Here is a 21,734-nt window from a genome sequence, read left to right on the forward strand (position 1 = left end):
TTTTTTTTTAAAATTAGGATATATCAACTCAAGAAAGTAACATATTAGGGGCATTCTGTGATATGAATGTAAGTGTTTACCTTTTTTATTCTTTTATGGAAAATATTATTTTTCTTTTTTTAACAAAGCCTCATCCATATGTTTTATTATTTATGTATGTCTTTTGAGTTTCTCATCAGTATCTTTCCAGTATTGCTAATAAGATAGTAATTATTCCTGTGTTTTCAAATAATGACATATTTTATTTTCCCAGGATGTAGAAGTACCATTGCATTTGCTTCGTTATGTATGTTTGTTTTGTGGGAAAAATGGCCTTTCTCTCATGAAGGATTGCTTTGAATATGGAACTCCTGAAACTTTGCCATTTCTTATAGCACATGCGTTTATTACAGTTGTGTCTAATGTAAGTATTGTTTTGAATTGATCTTAATTTGGGAGCAATGTCTAGCATATCAGTAACATGAATTTTATGCTCTGAAAAGGTTTTGAATGATTTGCATGTATAATTTTTTTTTTTTTGATTTTGACAAAATGAGTACAGAAACATTTTAACAGTCTTTATTATTAAGATTAGAGTTTGAATAAAATTTAAAGTTACTGTTTTAAAGCTAAAAGGAGTCATGGCTATAACTATTTAATCTAAAATAGGTGACGGTGCACAAAACTTTTGCTTTTTTATTTTTTAACTTTTTGTTTTGTTTTGAGACAGGGTCTCACTCTGTTGCCTAGGCTGCAGCTTCTACCTCCTGGGCTCAGGTGATCCTCCCACCTCACCCTCCTGAGTAGCTGGGACTAGAGGTGTGCACCACCATGCTTGGCTGAATTTTTGTACTTTTTTTTAGAGACAGGGTTTCACCATGTTGCCCAGGCCATTTTAAACTTGCTCTGCCTGGGATTCTGTCCTGGGAAATATTTGACTTTTTAGTTTATTGGTTACTTTAAATTATGCTTGCCTAGGTTACTATTGTAGTATGCCTGAATTCTCTCTATATTACACATGAAGATGTAACAATTCTTCTTGCCTTTGAAAGTAGGGTAATTCTTCTGCATCCTGTGAATGTCAGTTTACTGTGAAGCACAGTGGATATGGAAAGAAAGATACTTTTATCTTTTTTCAGACAGAGTCTCGCTCTGTCCCCCAGGCTGGAGTGCAGTGGTGCAGTCTCAGCTCACTGCACCCTCTGCCTCCTGGGTTCAAGCGATTCTTCTGCCTCAGCCTCCCGAGTAGCTGGGACTATAGGCGTGAGCTACCATGCCTGGCTAATTTTTGTATTTTTAGTACATGTTGGCCAGGCTGGTCTCAAACTCCTGACCTCATGATCCACCCACCTTGGCCTCCCAAAGTGCTGGGATTACAGGCATGAGCCACCACGCCCGGCCTGGAAAGAAAGATATTTAAATACCCATATATTAAAATTCATCCTTTAATAACCTATTCTGGTCATCATTTAAAAAATTGGTAAAGCAAAAGTTCAGTGTACCTTTACCAAACCCTGAAATCTTGTGTAATGGAATTACCTTAATTAATAGCTAATATCAGCTGTTTAAATTATCTATAAAATAAAAATATTGAGTGAAAAGATACTCAACCAAACATTTTGTTGCATTACTTCCAATGCTATATGCTTTGCAGTGATGTCGTACATTGGAAACAACACTGACATTACTAAAATTGGTAATAAATGATTATTGTCAAGGTCATTTTTAGTTAAAAAATTCCATGCATTCTGATAGGTTGAAAATATTACATACAGTAGTAGTATATAGCATGTAGGTTAATAATGTAGCTTTTTTTTTTTTTGAGACGGAGTCTTGCTTTGTTGCCTAGGCTGGAATGCAGTGGCGTGATCTTGGCTCACTGTAAGCTCCGCTTCCCGGGTTCATGCCATTCTTCTGCCTCAGCCTCCCGTGTAGCTGGGACTACAGGCGGCCACCACCACACCTGGCTAATTTTTTGTATTTATTTTTTTAGTAGAGACAAGGTTTCATTGTATTAGTCAGGATGGTCTTGATCTGCTGACATTGTGATCTGCCCACCTCGGCCTCCCAAAGTGCTGGGATTACAGGCGTGAGCCCCTGTGCCCTACCTTTTTTTAGACAGAGTCTGGCTCTGTTGCCCAGGCTGGAGTGCAGTGGCATGATCTGGCTCACTGCAACCTCCGTCTCCCGGATTTAAGCGATTCTCCTGCTTCAGCCTCCCGAATAGCTGAGACTACAGGTGCATGCCACTATGCCTAGTTAATTTTTGTATTTTTAATAGAGATGGGGTTTCACCATGTTGTCTAGGCTGGTCTCAAACTCCTAACCTCAGGTGATCCTCCTACCTCAGCCTCCCAAAGTGCTGGGATTACATGCGTGAGCCACTGTGAGTGATCTAAGCCTTAATTTTTTTCATTTGCAAAATGACAATGATGATGGTATCCGTCTACCTTAGAGGATTGTTGTGAGGTTTAAAATGAGAAAGAAAGATTTTAAGCTCATAATGTAGCACTTGACATATAAAGTATGTAGTAACTGGTAGCTTTTACTAACTTCGGCTGTTATTAAATACTTAAGTGATCCTGTTATTCTGATTGAACTTACTTGTTTGATAGGAGGTTTTATGTACTTTGGCATTCTCTGAGAGAAAATATCTCAATTTAGTTAAGTGAAATGCTGTGATAACATTTTTAGTTTACACTGTGGTAATTTTGGAGAGGGCGTATAATTTTGAAACACCAAATTATCAAAGGGTTTATTTAATCAGGAATATTACATAAACCTGAATTAAACTGTTTCTTGAATTTATTTGTACTAATTTTTGGTAAACAGTCTAGTATGGAAGGCTTGTTAAAGAGTTTATTACTGTATGTTTATAAGTTATTGTTTACAGGATTTTTTTTTTCCATTATCTGTTTTTTTGAGACAGAGTCTCAGTCTGTCACCCAGGCTAGAGTTCAGTGGCACGATCTTGGCTCACTGCAGCGTCCACCTCCCGAGTTCAAGCGATTGTCCTGCCTCAGCCTCCCTAGTGGCTGGGATAACTAGTGCATGATACCACACCCGGCTAATTTTTGTGTTTTTGGTAGACACGGGGTTTCGCCATGTTGTCCAGGCTGGTCTCAAAATCCTGTCCTTCCATGATCTGCCCACCTCGGCCTCCCAAAGTGCTGGGATTACAGGCTTGAGCCACTGCACCTGGCCTTTGTTTTGGTTTTGTTTTTGTTTTGAGAGAGAGGTCTGCTGTGCGGTAGCATAATAGCAGCTCACTGCAGCGTTAACCTCCCAGGCTCAAGCAAACCTCCTGTGTCAGCCTCCCAAGTACCTGCAACTAAAGGTGCATGTCACCATGCCTGGCTAAATTAAAAATTGTTTTTGTAGAGATGGAGTTATACTGTTGCCCAACCTGTATAGTTACCCTTTACTAAATAGCAAGGTTTAGGCTTAGATTCTGTTTTGTCTTTCTCTTCAGCTCTTTTATGACTGCTAATTAGTGGGCTGTTGACAATTTGCATAGTTTTCTTTATCTTGCAACTCAACTGAGGCCATCAAAGCAAAGTTGTACTATTTAAATTAATAATGTATTTTTTGAACACCATAATACTATAATACTATATAATCTGTGTTTGTTAATTTTCTGAGAATAATAACTCAATGGAGTTAAGCTTTAATTGGCATCTTTTCCTTATAAAAAAATAGATTGGCTCTCTGCAAGTTAATTTTTCATATAGTTAATATTTTAGTGTACATTAACAGTTTAGAGATCTTTTTGTAATCAAGCTTACTACAGAAGTTGTGCTTTATTTATTTATTTCATAGTAATTTCCTCTAGTGGGTCATTGTATAAACCCTAGTCATTTTTATATGTTCATTCCTTTTCTTGCGAAGTGGGCAACTTGTTTAGCCATGGTGTTTTGGCTTCAATAGGGTGAGATCTCTATTTGGGAATCTCTGAATTTCACAGGAAGGAGTAGAACTATATTTAGCAATGAAAAAAATAGTATTAGATTTTAGAGCAATCCTTTGTAAAGAAAAGAAAATAACTCATAAATAACTTATGGCAAGACAGATAAGGGCTGACATTACTGAATAACTCTTTTTCTCAGTTTATTATAGTAAATTACACATTCAGAAGAGAACATGTTTATAGCATTTCCCGGGATTCAGGAAATGATCCCATTCTGTTTATTTTCTAGGATGATTTCCTCCTCACTTAAAGAAAAAAAAATCTGTATATTTATTTTGAGACTGGCTAATTTTTGTGTTTTTGGTAGAGACAGTGTTTCACCATGTTCCCCAGGCTGGTCTTGGACTCCTGGGCTCAAACGATCTGCCTGCCTCGGCCTCCTAAAGTGCTGGGATTACAGGTGTGTGCCGCTGCACCTGGCTGATTTCCTCACTCTTACTGAGGACAAGTAACTTTGTCAGATGGTGTTTTTTTTTTTGTTTTTTTTTGAAACGGAATCTCACTCTGTTGCCAGGCTGGATTGCAGTGGCATGATCTCTGCTTACCGCAGCCTCCACCTCCTGGGTTCAAGCAATTCTCCTGCCTCAGCTTCCTGAGTAGCTGGAACTACAGGCACGCACCACCACGTCCAGCTAATTTTTGTATTTTTAGTAGAGATGGGGTTTCGCCATGTTGGCCAGGATGGTCTCGATCTCTTGACCTTGTGATGCCTCCACCTCAGCCTCCCAGAGTGCTGGGATTACAGGTGTGAGCCACCACGTCTGACTCGTGAGTTATTTTTTAGAACCTGAATCTAGAATCCTGAAATTGCATCTCAGGAAAACTCACTCTGCTCTGGGTTTGAATTATCAACAAAGAAAGGAAATTCTTACCTTATCAGATTAAGGTTCAAATCTGATAATAACATCAAGTCCATACATTTATTTCAATCTCAAAAACTTTAACAGATTCTTAACTACAACTTCAGCAATTCTTAACTAGCTCTGAGTTTTAGGAGATATCTCAGTTTGCACAAATATTATTCCACCTATTATATGGATCGTTCTTTAATAACAGCTGCACCCACAAGAAAACAATGAAGATCTTTATATAGTTTTCTTACTTTGCAAATGCAGTTTACTAACATTTAACACAGCTTAGAGAAATAGAACACAGAGACACACAAGTTTCTCCACTGAGACCCACATGAAAGTTAATTCTACTTTTGTTGAGTTACATTTGGTTTTAGCTTACAGTATTGTTCCTCAGCCCTTTGCCTGAGTTTGTCATCTCATAGATTACACCTTTTATTTATAAAGAATCCAATAGAGACAAGGGATTTATTTTGTTATGGAGGAGAAAGAAGTGCAAATGAGGCTTAACAAAAGAACGTCACACAAAATGTGCTTTAGACAAATTATTAAGTAGGAGATGTGGATCAAAGGTACAAGCTTGTAGGGCTTAAGTAACATAGAGGGGGACACAAGAACAATTTCTGAATGCTCAGTGTCCTAAGACTGCTTTTTAGAAATATATTAGCAAAGACTGTTTAATATCAGAAGCTAGGGTAGGATTACATTTTTTTTTATATCTGTCTACTAGATAGGAGAATAGGAAGTTAAGTTTTCATGATGCCACTTTGTCAGAACTAGGTTTGATGCAGAATGCTGTTTTTCTGCAGTTAGAGGGAGCAAGAAACTTTTTTTTTCTTTTTTTTTCCCTATTTGAGAGTTTTAACCTAGAGGTTAGGAGGGCTGCTAGAATTCCGTTAGCACTAAGCAGGGATTGGGGAGATGCAAACCTGAAAAGCTCAAAACTTACAGTAAAATATGATAAAGGACACACTGTAGGATTAATGGCATATGGAATTTGGTTTTTATGATGGGATCTATAGTAGTGTTAAAGAATGCTGATTTTTATAACGATATAATCCTAGGTTTGAATTGTACCTCTGTTGCATAGTATGTAATTTTGTTTTCATTAGTTTTATAAGCCTTACTTTTCTCATTTATCACAATGGGAATATTAAGGACTTAGTAAATGGTAGCTTTTTTGTATTAAAATTTTTTCTTGTATTTACATTTTTTTCATTTGGTATTTTTTATTGAAATTTTTACTCACTTGTGTCTGTGTATTCTAAAATAAAAGATATACCTATGTCCTCCGATGTATCTTGTATAAAATAGGATTTTTTAACCTTTTGTTAAAATTTGAAAAATAACATTCATACAGAAACGTACACAAAGTGATAACATGTGGCTCAGTGATTTATCAAAGCAAATACTCGTTTAACCATCACTCAAACCAAGAAACAGAACATTGTCAACTCCCCAGAAGCCTACCTTATGAGTCCTTCTGGCCATTAAGTATTCCATCTCTTCTTCTTTAAAAATAAACACAATTCATACTTTAATGCTGATCATTCTCCTGCTTTTTTTTTTTAAAGTTTTATCACCTAATCTTATATCCCTGAACACTATAATTTGGTTTTGTCTGTTTTTACCATGCAGTCAGAATCACATACTGTGCATTCTTTCATGCCTGGTTACTTTTTTTAAATGCTGAAATTTATATTGCATGTGTTTCTAGTATGTTCATTTTTATTGTTGAATAATCTTTTAAAGTATACCAGTTTATTTTACTGGTGATGGACATTTAGGTTATTACAGTTCATATGAGTGTCAGCATTCTTTTATGTGTGTTTTGGTGCACATGTGTGTGCATTTAATTTGGATATAAGTGGAATTTCTTATCAGTAGGGTGTGTGTGTGTATGTATATAATATATACAATTTTTGTTGTGTTTTTGAGATGGACTCTCGCTCTGTTGCCCAGGCTGTAGTGCAGTGGCGTGATCTTGGCTCCCTGCAGTCTCTACCTCCTGGGTTCAAGCCATTCTCTTGCCTCAGCTTCCCAAGTAGCTGGGATTACAGGGACCTGTCACCAAGCCTGGCTAAATTTTTTGTACTTTTAGTAGAGAAGGGGTTTCACTATGTTGGCCAGCTTGGTCTCGAACTCCTGAGCTCAGAGTGATCCGACTGCTTCAGCCTCCAAAGTGCTGGGATTATAGGTGTGAGCCACTGCACCTGACCTGTTATATATTTGTAATGACTAATGAGAATGAGCACGTTTTCATAGGCATATTAGTTATTTGGATTTTTTTTTTTTGCGAAGTACCTGTTTAAATCTTTTCCCATTTGCAAAATTGGATTGTCTTTTTCTTGCTGATGTTTAGGAGTTCCTTATGTGTTTTAGATAGAAGTCTTTTTAGGTAGAAGTCTTTTGTTTGATATATGTATTGCCAATATCTTCCACTCTCACGTTGCTTTTCACTCTTGTGTTTAAGAAATATTATGCATCAAGCTTCATATTGTATAATTTGTCAGTGTTTTTCTTTATGGTTAAGGTTTTCATTTTTGATTGAAAAAGTCATTTTTTACTCTAAGGCCGTGAAGATACTTACAAAGTTTTTTTTGCTCACTGCAACCTCCGCCTTTTGGGTTCAAGTGATTCTCCTGCCTCAGCCTCCTAAGTAGCTGAGACTACAGACACTTGCCACCACGCCCAGCTAATTTTTTGTATTTTTAGTGTATATGGGGTTTCACCATGTTGGCCAGGATGGTATCGATCTGCTGACCTTGTGATCCGCCTGCCTCGGCCCCCCAAAATGCTGGGATTACAGGTGTGAGCCACCATGCCTGGCCAAAGTTTTTGTTTCTTTGAAAAGTTCTTTTATTTTTTCTTGCTTCCTTGATCAGGAAACAAGTATCATTGCTTTAACTTTCATATTTTGATCTATTCAACTGCAGTACATTTATATTTATCGTTTCGGGGAGGGATTAAGATTCATTTTCCTTTTCATAGAGATATCCAGTGTTCCTAACAGTGTCACAAAGACAGTCATTTCTTTGTTCTGTAGTACTACTTTTGTTGCACAGGTTAGTCTTGAACTCCTGGCCTGAAGTGATCCTTCCATCTCGGCCTCCAAAATTATTGGTTACGGGTGACTCATGCCTCATCACTACACTGAGCCAAATCAGATGTCTTTATGTGCATAGGTTTGGGCTCTCTGGCACAGTACACTATTTTGTTTCCTTAATTTTGTGCTGTTTTGCCCATTGCCTTTATTATTGAAACTTTACAAGAAGTCTTGCTCTCTGGGAAAGCAAGTGCTACTTCCCTGTCGTATTTCTCTCCCCTCCGCTCCGCTCCCCTCTGTTCCCCTCTCCTCTCCTCTGTTTTTGAGACAGTCTTACTTTGTCACCTAGGCTGGAGTGCAGTGGGACGATCTTGGCTCACTGCAACCTCCGTCTCCTGGGGTTCAAGTGATTCTCCTGTCTCAGCATCCCAAGTAGCTGGGATCACACGTGTGCGTCACCACTCCCAGCTCATTTTTTTTTTTTTTTGTATTTTCGGTAGAGACAGTTTCACCATGCTGGCCAAACTGGTCTTGAACTCCTGACCTCAGGTGGTCTGCCCACCTCGGCCTTCTAGAGTGCTGGGATTACAGGCGTGAGCCACTGCACCCAACCTCTCCTTGTTGTGTTTCTTAGAGAGTTTTGGCTCTTCTTGGACTTTTGTGCTTTAAATGAGTTTTGTAAGTTCTGCACATAAACCTTTTTGGATTGCACTGAATCTATAGATGAATTTCGGGAGAACTATTATCTTCACGACAAATATGGCATATGTCTCCTTATTTACATGTTCTTTAATTGTTTTCCAGCTTTTTCTGTAGAGGTCTCATATCTGATTAGATTATTTCTGGACACATGATATTTTTGATACTGTTGTTAAGGGAATCTTTTTGAAAACTTATTTGTTGCTGGTGTGTAAGAAAAAAGCATAGGGTGTTGTATGTGTGTATATATAGGTGTGTACATATTCGTTTATATTAACCTAAGCAACAGTTCTGCTCAACTCTTCAGTTTCAGTGTTTGATAATTATTTTGAGTTTTCCAGTTATATTATCTCAGAGTATTATTTGAAATTCTTCCTTTCTAGTCCTTTGCCTTTTATTTAGTTTCTTACCTTATTACACTGTCTAGGGCCTTCAGTTCAAGTGGAATTAGGGCTTCCTTGTCTTGTTCCTAGTCTCAGAAGGCAGAGTTTTTAAGTTTTCACCATTAACGTAGTATTTACTACAGGATTTTTATAGACGTCTTTTATTTGATTAAAGTGAATCCCTACATTCTGTATTCCCAAATTCATTAAAAAAAAATTTTTTTTTTTGTTTCGAGACAAGGTCTCGCTCGGTCGTCCATGGTGGAGTACAGTGATGCGATCTTGGCTCACTCAGACTTCCACCTCCTGGGTTCAAGTGAATCTCGCACCTCAACCTCCCAGAGTGTTGAAACTACAGACATGTGACACCATGCCTGGCTTATTTTTGTATTTTTTTGGTAGAGACGGGGTTTCAGCCGTGTTGGCCAGGCTGGTCTTGAACTCCTGACCTCAAGTGATACACCTGCAGCGATCTCCCACCAGAGTGCTGGGATTATAGGCATTAGCCACCGTGCCTGTCCAGATTTGTATTTAATTTGTATCTCCTGCCTGTGTCAAGACTAAGTATCAGAATTTTTTGTTTGATGGTTGGGTTAGGATTTTTATTCTTACTATTTTTGAAAATAAAACTATTATAATGTATTCACATTTGATTTATAAATGTTAAAATATAGTGCAGAAAAAATAAGGAAATATATTTATTATAACTTTTATTATAATTTCGTTAAGTTGTAAGTTACTTATAGTAAGAGCTTATTTCAGTAAGTACTTGTTGATACTGTAATCAGTGTGTGACTGTAAAATATATTTGTTTCAGATGGATATTGAAGTGACTAGAAAGTATGGGTAATTTGAAATTTTTTAGGAAGGAATGAGATGATTAGTTAAAAACTAATATGATTTATTAAAAAACCAATGCAGTGTCTTGTATTGGGGATGCTACCATACAAAGAGGTATAGATAATTATTTGGTAAGAAAATATTACTTTGAGAGATGGTTTTTTTCTTTTCAGCAAGAAGCTAAGATTAATTTTTTAGATAAGACTTTATGTAAAATAAGATATAGGTAAAATTTCCTGATACATGTGTAATTCTGTTTTGTACTATACTCTTTTCATAATTGATAATATATGTAATTTTGGAGGCATCAAAATATTAACTGATCCTGGTTTTTGTTCTATTTTGTTATTTGAGACGGAGTCTTGCTCCGTTGCCCAGGCTGGAGTGCAGTGGTGCAATCTAGGCTCACCACATCCTCTTCCCCACCAGGGTTCAAGCGATTCCCTTGCCTCAGCCTCTCAGCTAGCTGGGACTACAGGTGTGCGCCACTATGCCCAGCTAATTTTTGTGTTTTTAGTAGAGACGGGATTTTACTGTGTTGGCCAGACTAGTCTCAAACTCCTGACTTCGTGATCTGCCCGCCTCAGCCTCCCAAAGTGCTGGGATTACAGGCGTGAGCCACTGCGCCTGGCCAGTGCTCTTGTTTTTCATTAGTGAAAGACATATGTATTTCACATATTTGTTAGGCATTAATGTTGTTTTTATGTTTCTTATATAGATTAGAATATGGCTACATATTCCTGCTGTCATGCAGCACATTATACCTTTTAGGACCTATGTTATTAGGTAAGTTTATAAAGTCTCTTTCCCCTGATTATCAATGTAATATATTTAAACAATTTATAATACAGAATTATATTGTTTGAAAGTCCCCTATAGTCATATCCTCTAGAGAAAATTTCAAGTAACAGTTTGGAATATAGTGTTTTTTATGCACATATATGGGTTTATATTTAATGTTTACTTTTTAGCAAATTATGTTGGACTTGTTTTTACATGAGTATGTAAAAAGAATTAAAGAAATTAATAATGGTTATTCCACTGTATTTAGTCAGTCAACAAATACACAGTAAGTGTCTGTTACATTCTAGGCACTGAGGATATAGCAGAGAAGAAAACAAATTGCAAAAATCTCTGCTCTTGTGCAGTCTGTTTACAAAAGAAGTAGATGATAATACTACATCAGAAAGTGATAAGTATGATAAGATAAATAGCAAATGTGGATTGAGAGTTCTAGAGGGTGGGTTACAGTTTAAATACGGGGACAGGGAAGGTCTCATCGAACGGGAGGTGACATTTGAATTTTATAAGTCTCAACCTAAAAAGGAAGCCTAAGAAGATGGAGAAAGGGTTGTACTGATTAGAATTAAAGTATGAGCTGTCAGGATTCTGCATATTTTATTGATAACATTTATGGGAGTATTGTACTTTTTTTCTCATTTGCAAAGGTTTGAGTGTCTCCCTTTTTCACAGTACTACTCAACTTTTGGGAGACAATATCAGGCAAAGAATCAGATAGTGATGAATGCTATGAAAGTAAGTGTGATACAGAGGGAGTATGGGGCCTTTCTGAAAGGTGATATCTTAAGGACATGAGTCAGCTATTCAAGTGATTATCAGAAAGAAGATGTATTGTAGAAGGAACATGTGAGTATAGGCTTTGAAGTTAGCATAACTTCAAAGTTATGAAGAAGAAACTAGAAGCAGATTGGTGTGGAGAAGAATGTGTAAGGGGATATAATTATGAGGGTGGAGGGATAAGCAGGGGCAGGTGATTGAGGACCTTGTAGGCCACTGTAAGGAGTATGGATTTAATTTTTTCAATGGGAATCTATTGAAGGGTTTTTAGCAGATGTTTCAGGATTTTTTAAAAGTTTTCTTTGGCTTTTTAGTGGATCATAAATATAGGGTGGCTGGAATAGAAGCTAGAGGGAGACCAATTGAAAGGTTTATGTATTAGTCCTGGAAGGAAAATGATGATTACTTGTAGTAGGATTGTTAATGATGATTTTGAAAATTGGATGAATGTAAGTGAAAATAAAATCAATAAGACTGGTCATTATAGGGTATAAAGAAAAGGGTAGTATTGTACATGTGGATGACATTCAGCACCCCCCTCCTCAATTTTTTATTTGTAGTGTGGATATCATTACTGAGATGTGAAAATCTAGGAGAACTTAAATGTCCCACAGGCCTCTCAAAGTCTTCTGGTCTTTAAGTGGCACTGGCAAATTGGGAATATGAACTTCTGGTTCAGAATAGTTTCATTAATTTAAGAGTTGTGAGTGTAAAGATGGTATTTAAAAACCACAGCAGTCACCTGAGGAGAGCATACAGGGAAAGAATAGAAGTGAGTCTAAGATAGAACTCTGTATTAGTTGGTTTTGCTGTGTAAGGAAACATCTCTCAAAATTTAGTGGCTTAAAACAATAGCCACCCAGGCATGGTGGCTCATGCCTGTAATCCCAGCACTTTGGGAGGCCAAGGTGGGAGGATCACCTGAGCCCAGGAGTTCGAGACCAGCCTGGGCAACATAGCGAGACTCCATCTCTGCGCAGGGGAAAAAAATTAACTGGTGATGGTGGCATGCTCCTATAGTCCCAGCTACCAGAGAGGCTGAGGTAGGAGGATCACTTGAGCCCAGGAGGTCGAGGCTGCAGTGAGCTCTGATTGAGCAGTTGTACTCCAGCGTGAGTGACAAAGCAAGAACTTTGTTTCATAAAAAAAGAAAATATAAAACAGCCATTTATTATTTCTCACAGTTCTCTGGTTAGCTGGGCAGTTTTGTTGATCTGTATTGACTTGGCTGAAACTGGATGGTCTAGGTTAGCCTTGTTCCCACATTGTGTGATTGCCATGCTGATGGGTCTTGTGGGGTGAGGGGGAATCTCATATGTGTCTTGCAGTTGGCTTCATGTCAGTTGGAGCATCAGATACTTCTCTTTCATCCAGCAGGCTAACCTTGGTTCCTTGTTTTGGTGGTGATTAGAGTTCCCAGCAAGAGAAGGCAAGCTCAAAGGCTTTTCTAGCTTCCCCTTATGTCATGTCTATTAATATTTCACTGGCCAAAGCAGGTCATATGGCAAGGCCCAGATTTAAGGGTGTAGAAACAGATTACACCTTTTGATGAGAGGAATAGCTAAGTCACATTGCAAAGTCTTGTACATATAATGATGGGAGGAATTTGTGGCCATTTTGTAATCCATTACAGGCCTTCAGGAACACTAATGTTGAAAGGTTGGACAGCACAGAAGGAATCTGCCAAAGAGATTAGGCAGGGCCTGAGAGGAAAACCAGAGGTTTGTGGGTTTTGGACACAAAAAAAGTTAATGCTTACAATGTACATTTTAAGTTATTGAGTGGTCTTTTAAAATGCTTTATGAGTTTTTATGTATTTTCTATTTCTGAATCATTTCAGGTATTTATGCAAGCTCTCTGATCAGGAGTTACGACAGAGTGCAGCTCGTAACATGGCTGACTTAATGTGGAGCACAGTGAAAGAACCATTGGATACAACATTATGCTTTGATAAGGAAAGCCTAGATCTTGCATTTAAGTACTTTATGTCACCTACTTTGACTATGAGGTTGGCTGGATTGAGTCAGATAACAGTAAGCTGTGTTTGCTTTATTTTTGGTCATTGTTTATTTGCTTTCTGGTCTATCATAATACTACTACCCACTATTTATGGAGCCCTTCATACTAGGCATTGTGCTAAGTATTTTACATGGATTACTTTGTATAGCCTTCACAAATAATTTCTGTGTTTCTCTTACTTTAAAGATGAAAAAGTCTGAAGCTTAGATTTATATGGATTTATACTGTGGGTCCATTTGATTTCCGGGTCCAACTCTTTCATCATTTTGTTTTTGTCTTTTTAAACTATTCAGGTTTTTATGTTTATAGATGTTTTGTGAAAGAGGAATAATTGGAGGGCTTTATAAGCATTAATTAATTTTCCAGGCAGAAACCATAGATTATTGGGCCGTAGGCCAAATTTTACTAAATGTTTGTTTTGAATAGTCTTACATACTGTTTTTAAGTAGGACAAAATAACATAAAAATCTGTATTCTTGGCTTCTCTTGGTGAGGGGGTTGGAAGAAGGCCTGGTATCCTTGGGTCTGTATTCTTGCATAACGACAGTCTGTTAGAACTAAGTAATTAACTTTATCCTTCAGAATGAACATGCTTTCTCTGGTTTGTTACAGTCCCCATTTGCTTTACTCCTTTACATTTCTGGGTTTTTTTTTTTTTCTTTTCTTTCCTTGGAGATGGAGTCCCATTCCGTTGCACAGTGGCGTGATCTCGGCTCACTGCAACCTCCACCTCTCGGGTTTAAGTGATTCTCTTGCCTCAGCCTCCTGAGTAGCTGGGACTACAGGTGTGAGCCACAACACTTGGCTAATTTTTTGTATTTTTAGTAGAGATGGGGTTTCACTGTGTTGGCCAGGCTGGTCTGGAATTCCTGACCTCAGGTGATCCAACCGCCTCGTCCTCCCAAAGTGTTGTGATTACAGGCATGAGCCACCCCACCCGGCCACATAACTGTTTTTTTTTGTTTGTTTGTGTTTTTGTTTTGTTTTGTTTTGGTAGTGTAGTCACACTGAAAATCTGAAGTAGCTAGCGTTTACTTGTGTACCGGGCTTCATAAGATACTTGTTGACATTGTCCCAGATAAATTAAATCTTGAGTGGATTTATCTAGGAAGCCTTTCCTGAAAGTTGGTCTGTAATGACATTACTTGCTCTCTTGCATTAGATTGTTGTGTTTTTTTACTTACTCAGCTTTGTTTTCTCTAGTGTGCTTAGTGTAATAAAGAATACTATTTGCGGAATGAATTTAATTTTTTTTCCCCTTTTTTTGAGATGGACTCTTACTCTGTCGCCCAGGCTGGAGTGCAGCGGCGCGATCTTGGCTCAGTGCAACCTCTGCCTCCTGGGTTCAAGTTATTCTTGTGCCTCAGCCTCCTGAGTAGCTGGTATTATAGGCGCGTGCCACCATACCCAGCTAATTTTGTATTTTTAATAGAAATGGAGATTTACTATGTTGGCAAGGCTGGTCTCGGAACTCCTGACCTCAGGTGATCCACCTGCCTCGGCCTCCTAAAGTGCTGGGATTACAGGTGTGAGCCCCTGCACCTGGCCCTTACTTAGTATTTTAATATAACAGAAGTAGTTTTACTAATTGAGAAGCGTATGTCTCTGATTATGTCTTAGATTTTGTAATGTTAATCTAGTTATCGTGATCTACATATGTCAATCAGTTTACCATGTTTCTTAGTACTTGCTGACATATGCAAGAATAATTTTGGAAATAAAAACCCTTAATTTCTTTTCTTTAATCATAGAATCAACTCCATACCTTCAATGATGTGTGCAATAATGAATCATTAGTATCAGACACAGAAACGTAAGTAGGAGCATTAATTTATATATAAGTATACCATTTTAATGTACAGTTGTTTATATGGTAAATTCTAATTTTAGATTTAAAATTTTTACTAGAAATTCTTTGCCCCGTGACAACTTGTGCAGTCTTCATCAAGCTTTCAGAACATTATGCTGTCTGTAACGTAACTCCCTCTCCCTCTTTTTTTTGAGACAGGGTCTTGCTCTGTTGCCCAGGGTGGAGTACAGTGGTGGGACCATGGCTCACTATGGCCTCAACTTCCCAGGGTCAGGCGATCCTCCCACCTTAGCCTCCTGGGTAGCTGGGACTACAGGCACATGCCAGCATGCCTGGCTAATTTTTGTAGAGTCAGAGTTTTGCCATGTTGCTCAGTCTGGTCTTGCAGACTCAAGCCATCCACTTGCCTCAGCCTCCCAAAGTGCTCAGTCTGGTCTTGTAGACTCAAGCCATTCACTTGCCTCAGCCTCCCAAAGTGTTGGGATTACAGGTGTGAGCCACTGCGTCTGGCCACATTTCTCTCTTTTAAAAGCATATACCAACATATAGTACTATTTATCACGGTATGAAAGCATACTGTTTATACTAGAGAATTTAATCTTGAAGAATATGGTACTGATTGTTTTCAGAAAGTACACTGTCTTAGTCCAGCCTGCTGCAACAAAGTACCACAGATTGGATGACTTATAAACAACAGAAATTTATTTCCCATAGTTCTTTAGGCTGGAAGTCCAAGATCAGGTTGTTGCCAGCATCGTCAAGTTCTGGTTAACAACAGAAATTTATTTCCCATAGTTCTGGAGGCTGGAAGTCCAAGATCAGGTTGTTGCCAGCATCATCAAGTTCTGGTGGGGCCTTCTTCTGGACTGTAGACTGCCATTTTCTTTTTTTATTTTTGCATGGTGGAAAGCAGCAGAGAGGTCTCTGGAGTCCCTTTTATTAGGCCACTAATCTCATTCATGAAGGTTCCACCCTCATGACCTAATTATCTCCCAAAGGCCCTGTTTCCAATAACATCACATTGGGAGTTAAAAAAGTAGTTTTTATAGCTTAGACTTCTTGGGTTCTGAAAAATATATATATTCCATTTAATTGTTCATCTAGTAGAGAAATCAGTTTTTAAAATCTAAACAGTAGGGTAGAATATCTTCTGGAACAGAGTTGTATTGCTTTGTTAGAAAATTCGTAATTATACGTGTGAGTCATTCTTTAGTGTAACTTGATCTTACTACTGCTCTAAGGTGCTAATCTCAGTTGAACTTACGTCTTGAATTTGGAAACCAGAGACTGTCTCTTGACTCTTTTTTCCCTTTCGACTAAAGAGTTCTTATTCTTCTAGTTGTTCTTTATATGGTATGGTTTTTGAATTTATCACTATATGAGTCATTCATCTCTGGCAATATTCTTTGTCAGTAGTGCCCTTAAAATGTGTTGCCTAGAATTTTTCATTGCTTTATACATTCTGGATCATATTAGAAATGTTATTTCACACTGTCAAGACATTATGTAGACCATATCCAATGTATTTATAAAGCTACGGCTCTGCGCCAGGCACAGTGGCTCACACCTGTATCCCAGCACTTTGGGAGGCTGAGGTGGGCAGATCACTTGAGGCCAGGAGTTTCAAGACCAGCCTGGCCAACATGGCGAAATTCCATCTCTACTATAAATAACAAAAATTAGGTGTGGTGGTGAATGCCTCTGATTCCAGCTATTTGGGTAGCTGAGGCACAAGAATCATTTAAACCCGGAGACAGAGATTGCAGTGAGCCGACATGGTACCATTTTCACTTCAACCTGGGTGACAGAGCAAGATTCTGTCTCGGAAAAAACCAAAACAAACGAAAGAAACCTACAGCTCTGGATTTTCCTTTTCATCCTCTGTGTCCCCTCACCCTTCTACCTCTGCAAGACCGCTTAAAGAGAACCTTATATAATTGCTAATGTGATACTCATACTCCTCTCATCCCCTGTGAAAAGGATTAAAAATTTGGAATGTTCACTGCAGTAATAACACATTCAGGCTAGGTGTTGTGTGAAAACAGTGAATAGGGGAATAAGAAGGAATTCCAGTAACAAATGCAAGGAATATACATCCTAAAGACATGTTTAAGAGAATAAAGAGGAGAGTAAAAGTATTGAGGACTGGTGGTAAAGAGTTCAAAATGGGAAGGGAGAGTGTGTATACAGTGTGAGAAAATTGGAGTAAAGAGAAAAAGTATGTGATAAATACTGTGGCGGCTGTGAACTGGGTGTTTTTAAGCAGTTTTATTAACATATGCATATAAAATTCACTTGTTTTATATATACAAGTCAGTGCAGTGAATTTTATAATAGTAAAGTTTTAGAGTTGTGCAACTGTCACCACAGTCCAATTCTAGAACATTTCCATCACTTAAAAAAGATGTCTTTTGCCCATTTGTAGCCAGTACCTATTATTTCCAGCCTCATTAATCTACTTTCTATCTCTGTAGATTTACCCATTTTGGGATATTTCATTTAAATAGAATCAAATGATAGTGATCTTTTTCATCTGGCTTCTTTTCACTTAGTATACTCTTGATTGAGGTTCATTGAGATTGTAGTTTGTCTCTGTACTTTATTCCTTTTTATTGCTTAATAGTATTACACTGTATGGATATACCACACTTGATCAATTGCCAGTTGATGGATATTTGGTTTGTTTCTACATTTTTTTTTTTTTTTTTGAGACAGGAGTCTCCCTCTGACCCCCAGGCTGGAGTGCAGTGGCACGATCTCGTCTCACTGCAAGCTCCGCCTCCCGGGTTCACGCCATTCTCCCGCCTCAGCCTCCAGAGTAGCCGGGACTACAGGCGCCCGCCACCACGCCCGGCTAATTTGTTTTTGTATTTTTTGTAGAGACGGGGGTTTCACCGTGTTAGCCAGGATGGTCTCGATCTCCTGACCTCGTGATCCGCCTGCCTCGGCCTCCCAAAGTGCTGGGATTACAGGTGTGAGCCACCGCGCCTGGCTACTTTTTTTTTTGTTTGTTTGAGACGGGAGTCTCTCTCTGACCCCCAGGCTGGAGTGCAGTGGCGCGATCTCAGCTCACTGCAAGCTCTACTTGCCGGGTTCACGCCATTCTTCCGCCTCAGCCTCCCGAGTAGCCGGGACTACAGGCGCCCGCCACCACACCTGGCTAATCTTTCGTAGTTTTAGTAGAGACGGGGTTTGACGGTGTTAGCCAGGATGAACTCGATCTCCTGACGTCGTGATCCGCCCGCTTGGCCTCCCAAAGTACTGGAATTACAGGCGTGAGCCACCGCGCCCAGCGTGTTTCTACTTTTTGATTAGTATAAATAATGCCATTATAAACATTTATGTAAAGTCCTTTTGTGATCGTGTGTTTTCATTTTTTGTAGTAGATACTTAGGATTAGAATTGTTGCTTATATGATTAGTTTACCTTTAACTTTTATAGGAACTATCAAACTGTTTTCCAGTATACCTGCATTATTTTACATGCCCACTAGCATTGTAGGAGGTTTCCAGTTTCTCCCCATTCTTGCCAGCAGTTATTATTATCTAGATTTATTATTGCCATTTGGGGATATAAAGTAGCATTTCATCATGGTTTTAATTTGCATTTCCCTAATTGTTGACATAGAACATCTTTTTATGTGGTTATTTACCATAATGTTTCTTCGTTCACAACATTGCCCAGTTTTTAATTGGATTCTTGGTTTTGTTTTATGGCTTAATGTGGTCTGTACTACAGACTGTTCGGTGTGTGCTTAAGAAGACTGTACATTCTGCTGTTGTCGAATGGGGTGTTCTATAGATGTCTGTTAGGTCAAATTGGTTTGTAGCATTATTGTCTGTCTCCTATATTCTTGTTGCATTTTCTGCCTCATTCTCTCTATTATTGAAAGTAGGAGATCGAGTGCAGTGGCTCATGCTTGTAATCCCAGCACTTTGGGAGGCCAAGGCTGGTGGATCACCTGAAGTCGGGAGTTCAAGACCAGCCTGGGCAACATGGCGAAACCCCGTCTCTACTAAAAATACAAAAATTAGCTGGGCCTGGTGGTGTGGTGGTGCGCGCCTGTAGTCCAGCTACTTGGGAGGCTGAGGCAGGAGAATCACTTGAACCTGAGAGGTGGAGGTTGCAGTGAGCCGAGGTCACACCACTGTACTCCGGCCTGGGCAACAGAGCAAGAGTCTGTCCAAAAAAAAAGAAAAAAAAAAAAAGGATACTGAAGTCTCCAAATACATTTGATCCTGAGTGTTTGCAGATTTAGTCGTCTCTGTATGAGCTCTGAAGCAAGATGACAGAGTGCCACCTTGTTTGACTTTAGTTAGGAATGTGCATATTGGAAAATTCTAATCTTTCACTGCTATGTGCATGTCTGAGTGCCTATGAAAATGCCACAAATACTGATTTTGGAGCTACAAATAAATTGCAGCAAATGGATGAATTCACAAATATAGAAACCATGGAAGAGAAGAAAAAATATTTTTCTTTCTTCACAAATATGGAATATGGAGATGGAGGTGCTGAGGGGCAGTGTGGTGGAGTATAAGAAGTCCTGGTGCCACTTGGATGGGGTTTGAATCCCAACCCTAGCACTTGTTTAGACATAGGAGATGGCCTCAGGCAAGGCATCTAAACGCTTCTGAACCTCATTTTCTCTCTCTTTCTTTTTTTTTTTTTTTTCCCTGAGATGGAGTCTTGCTCTGTTTGTTGCCCAGGCTGGAGTGCAATGGCACGATCTCAGCTCACTGCAACCGCTGCCTCCTGACTTCAAGCTATTGTGCTGCCTCAGTCTCCTGAGTAACTGGGATTACAGGCACCTGCCACCACACCCGGCTAATTTTTGTATTTTTGGTTAGAGACAGGGTTTCACCGTGTTGGTCAGGCTGGTCTTAAGCTCCTGGCCTCGAGCAGTCCACCTGCCTTGGCCTTCCAAAGTGCTGAGATTACAGGTGTGAGCCGGCCACGCTGTTTTCTCTTTTGTAAAATAGAGAAAATAGAATCAACCAGTATGAGAGGTTTTTCACATTAAAAATTGTGTATGATATCTATATTATGTACATATTTCCTGTAGGACCAAGGGTTCAGCATTAGGTAATTCAGTGTTTGCAGTGACTCTGTAGAATATAACTAATGCGAGTAACAAGAATTAGCTGTATTGCTGAATTGTCTGTTTCTCCTTTTAATTCTGTCATCAGTTTTTGCTTCATGTATTTCAGGAATTCTTTTGTTAGGTCCATATGTATTCCTGATAACTTGATCCTTTTTTTTCATTTTAAATGTCCTTCTTTGTCTCTTTCAGACATTTTTTTGGCTTAGTCTATTTTATTTGATATTGGTGTAACCCCTGAACCTTTCTTAAGCTTATTTTTGGCATGACTTATCTTTTTCCATTCTTTTATTTTCAGTCTGCTTGTTTTGAACCTAAAGTATGTCTTAGGGGTAGCATATGGTTGGATCTTTAAAAAAAATATATAATCGTATAATCTCTGCCTTGATGACAGTTCTTAATTCCCTAATAATTTTGTATAGCTTGTTTTACATCTGTCATTTTGCTGTTGGTTTTCTGTGTATCTCATATCTTGTTTCTCTGTTTCTCCTTCACTGTCTATTTTTATAGTGTATACGTAGATTCTAGTGTGCCATTTTAATTCCATTGATTTAAAAAATACCTCAATTTTCTTAGTGTTTTTATGGGTTAAATATGCATTTAATTTCTTGACATACTGATTTAACTCTAATAAAATAAGATAAAAAACATTGCTCCTATGTAGCTCTATTACTGTTTGGGATAAGAAGTTAGCTATTAATCTTATTCTGGTTCCTTTGTATATGTTTGGTTGTTTTTCTCTCACTGCTTTGAATCATTTGACTACAGTATGTATAGATGTGGATTTCTTTGCGTTTATCCTCCTGGGGTTCTACTTCTTGCTTGGATGTGTAGATGAATGTGTTTCATCAACTTTGGGAAGTTTGAGGTATTCAGATACTTTTTCTGGCACCTCTTCCCACTTTCTTTGACCCCCATTGCATGTATGTTTTCAGACCTCCGAATAGTGGTTGTTAATGATACTGTCCAATTTTATAATGGCATCGTTATTATGAAAGTCCCTGGTCTCCCATTTAAATTTTTGAGACAGTGTCTTGCTCTGTTGCCCAAGCTGGAGTGTAGCAGCACAATTACGCCTTACTACAGCTCTGACCTGGGCTCAAATGATCTTCCCAGCTCAACTCCTTAGTAGCTGAGACCACAGGCATGAGCCACCATGCCTGGCTGATTTTATTTTATTTTTTGTAGAAACAGGCTTTTATTATGTTACCCAGCCTGGCCTGGAACTCCTAGGCTCAAGCAGTCCGCCCCCGCCCCGACCTCAGTCTCCCAAAGTGCTAGGATTACAGGCGTGAACCACAGCACCAGCCTGGGTCTTCTAGTGTTCTTTAATAGACTTACTTAATAGTGGGATTTTTTTAAAAATTAATTTTGTTTCTTGAACTATTATGTAAATCAGAGAGTTGAATCTTATGGATCATAACTTCAGTAGGGCTACTCAGAAATAGGTAAAATATACCT

The 21,734-nt window shown here is 38.6% G+C and overlaps 1 protein-coding gene across 1 annotated transcript in view; it reads left to right on the forward strand.

Annotated features, from left to right (window-relative positions):
- Window positions 1-21,734, forward strand: part of USP34 (ubiquitin specific peptidase 34) — a 247,464-nt gene that overhangs the window by 33,163 nt on the left and 192,567 nt on the right. The window contains 3 exon segments of the mRNA XM_011987324.1: window positions 10,484-10,551; window positions 13,184-13,376; window positions 15,114-15,175. Of these exon segments, the coding sequence (XP_011842714.1) occupies window positions 10,484-10,551; window positions 13,184-13,376; window positions 15,114-15,175 (323 nt within the window).

The sequence above is a fragment of the Mandrillus leucophaeus genome, unplaced genomic scaffold (genome assembly GCF_000951045.1).
Source record: "Mandrillus leucophaeus isolate KB7577 unplaced genomic scaffold, Mleu.le_1.0 Scaffold307, whole genome shotgun sequence".
Classification (NCBI taxonomy): Eukaryota; Metazoa; Chordata; class Mammalia; order Primates; family Cercopithecidae; genus Mandrillus; species Mandrillus leucophaeus.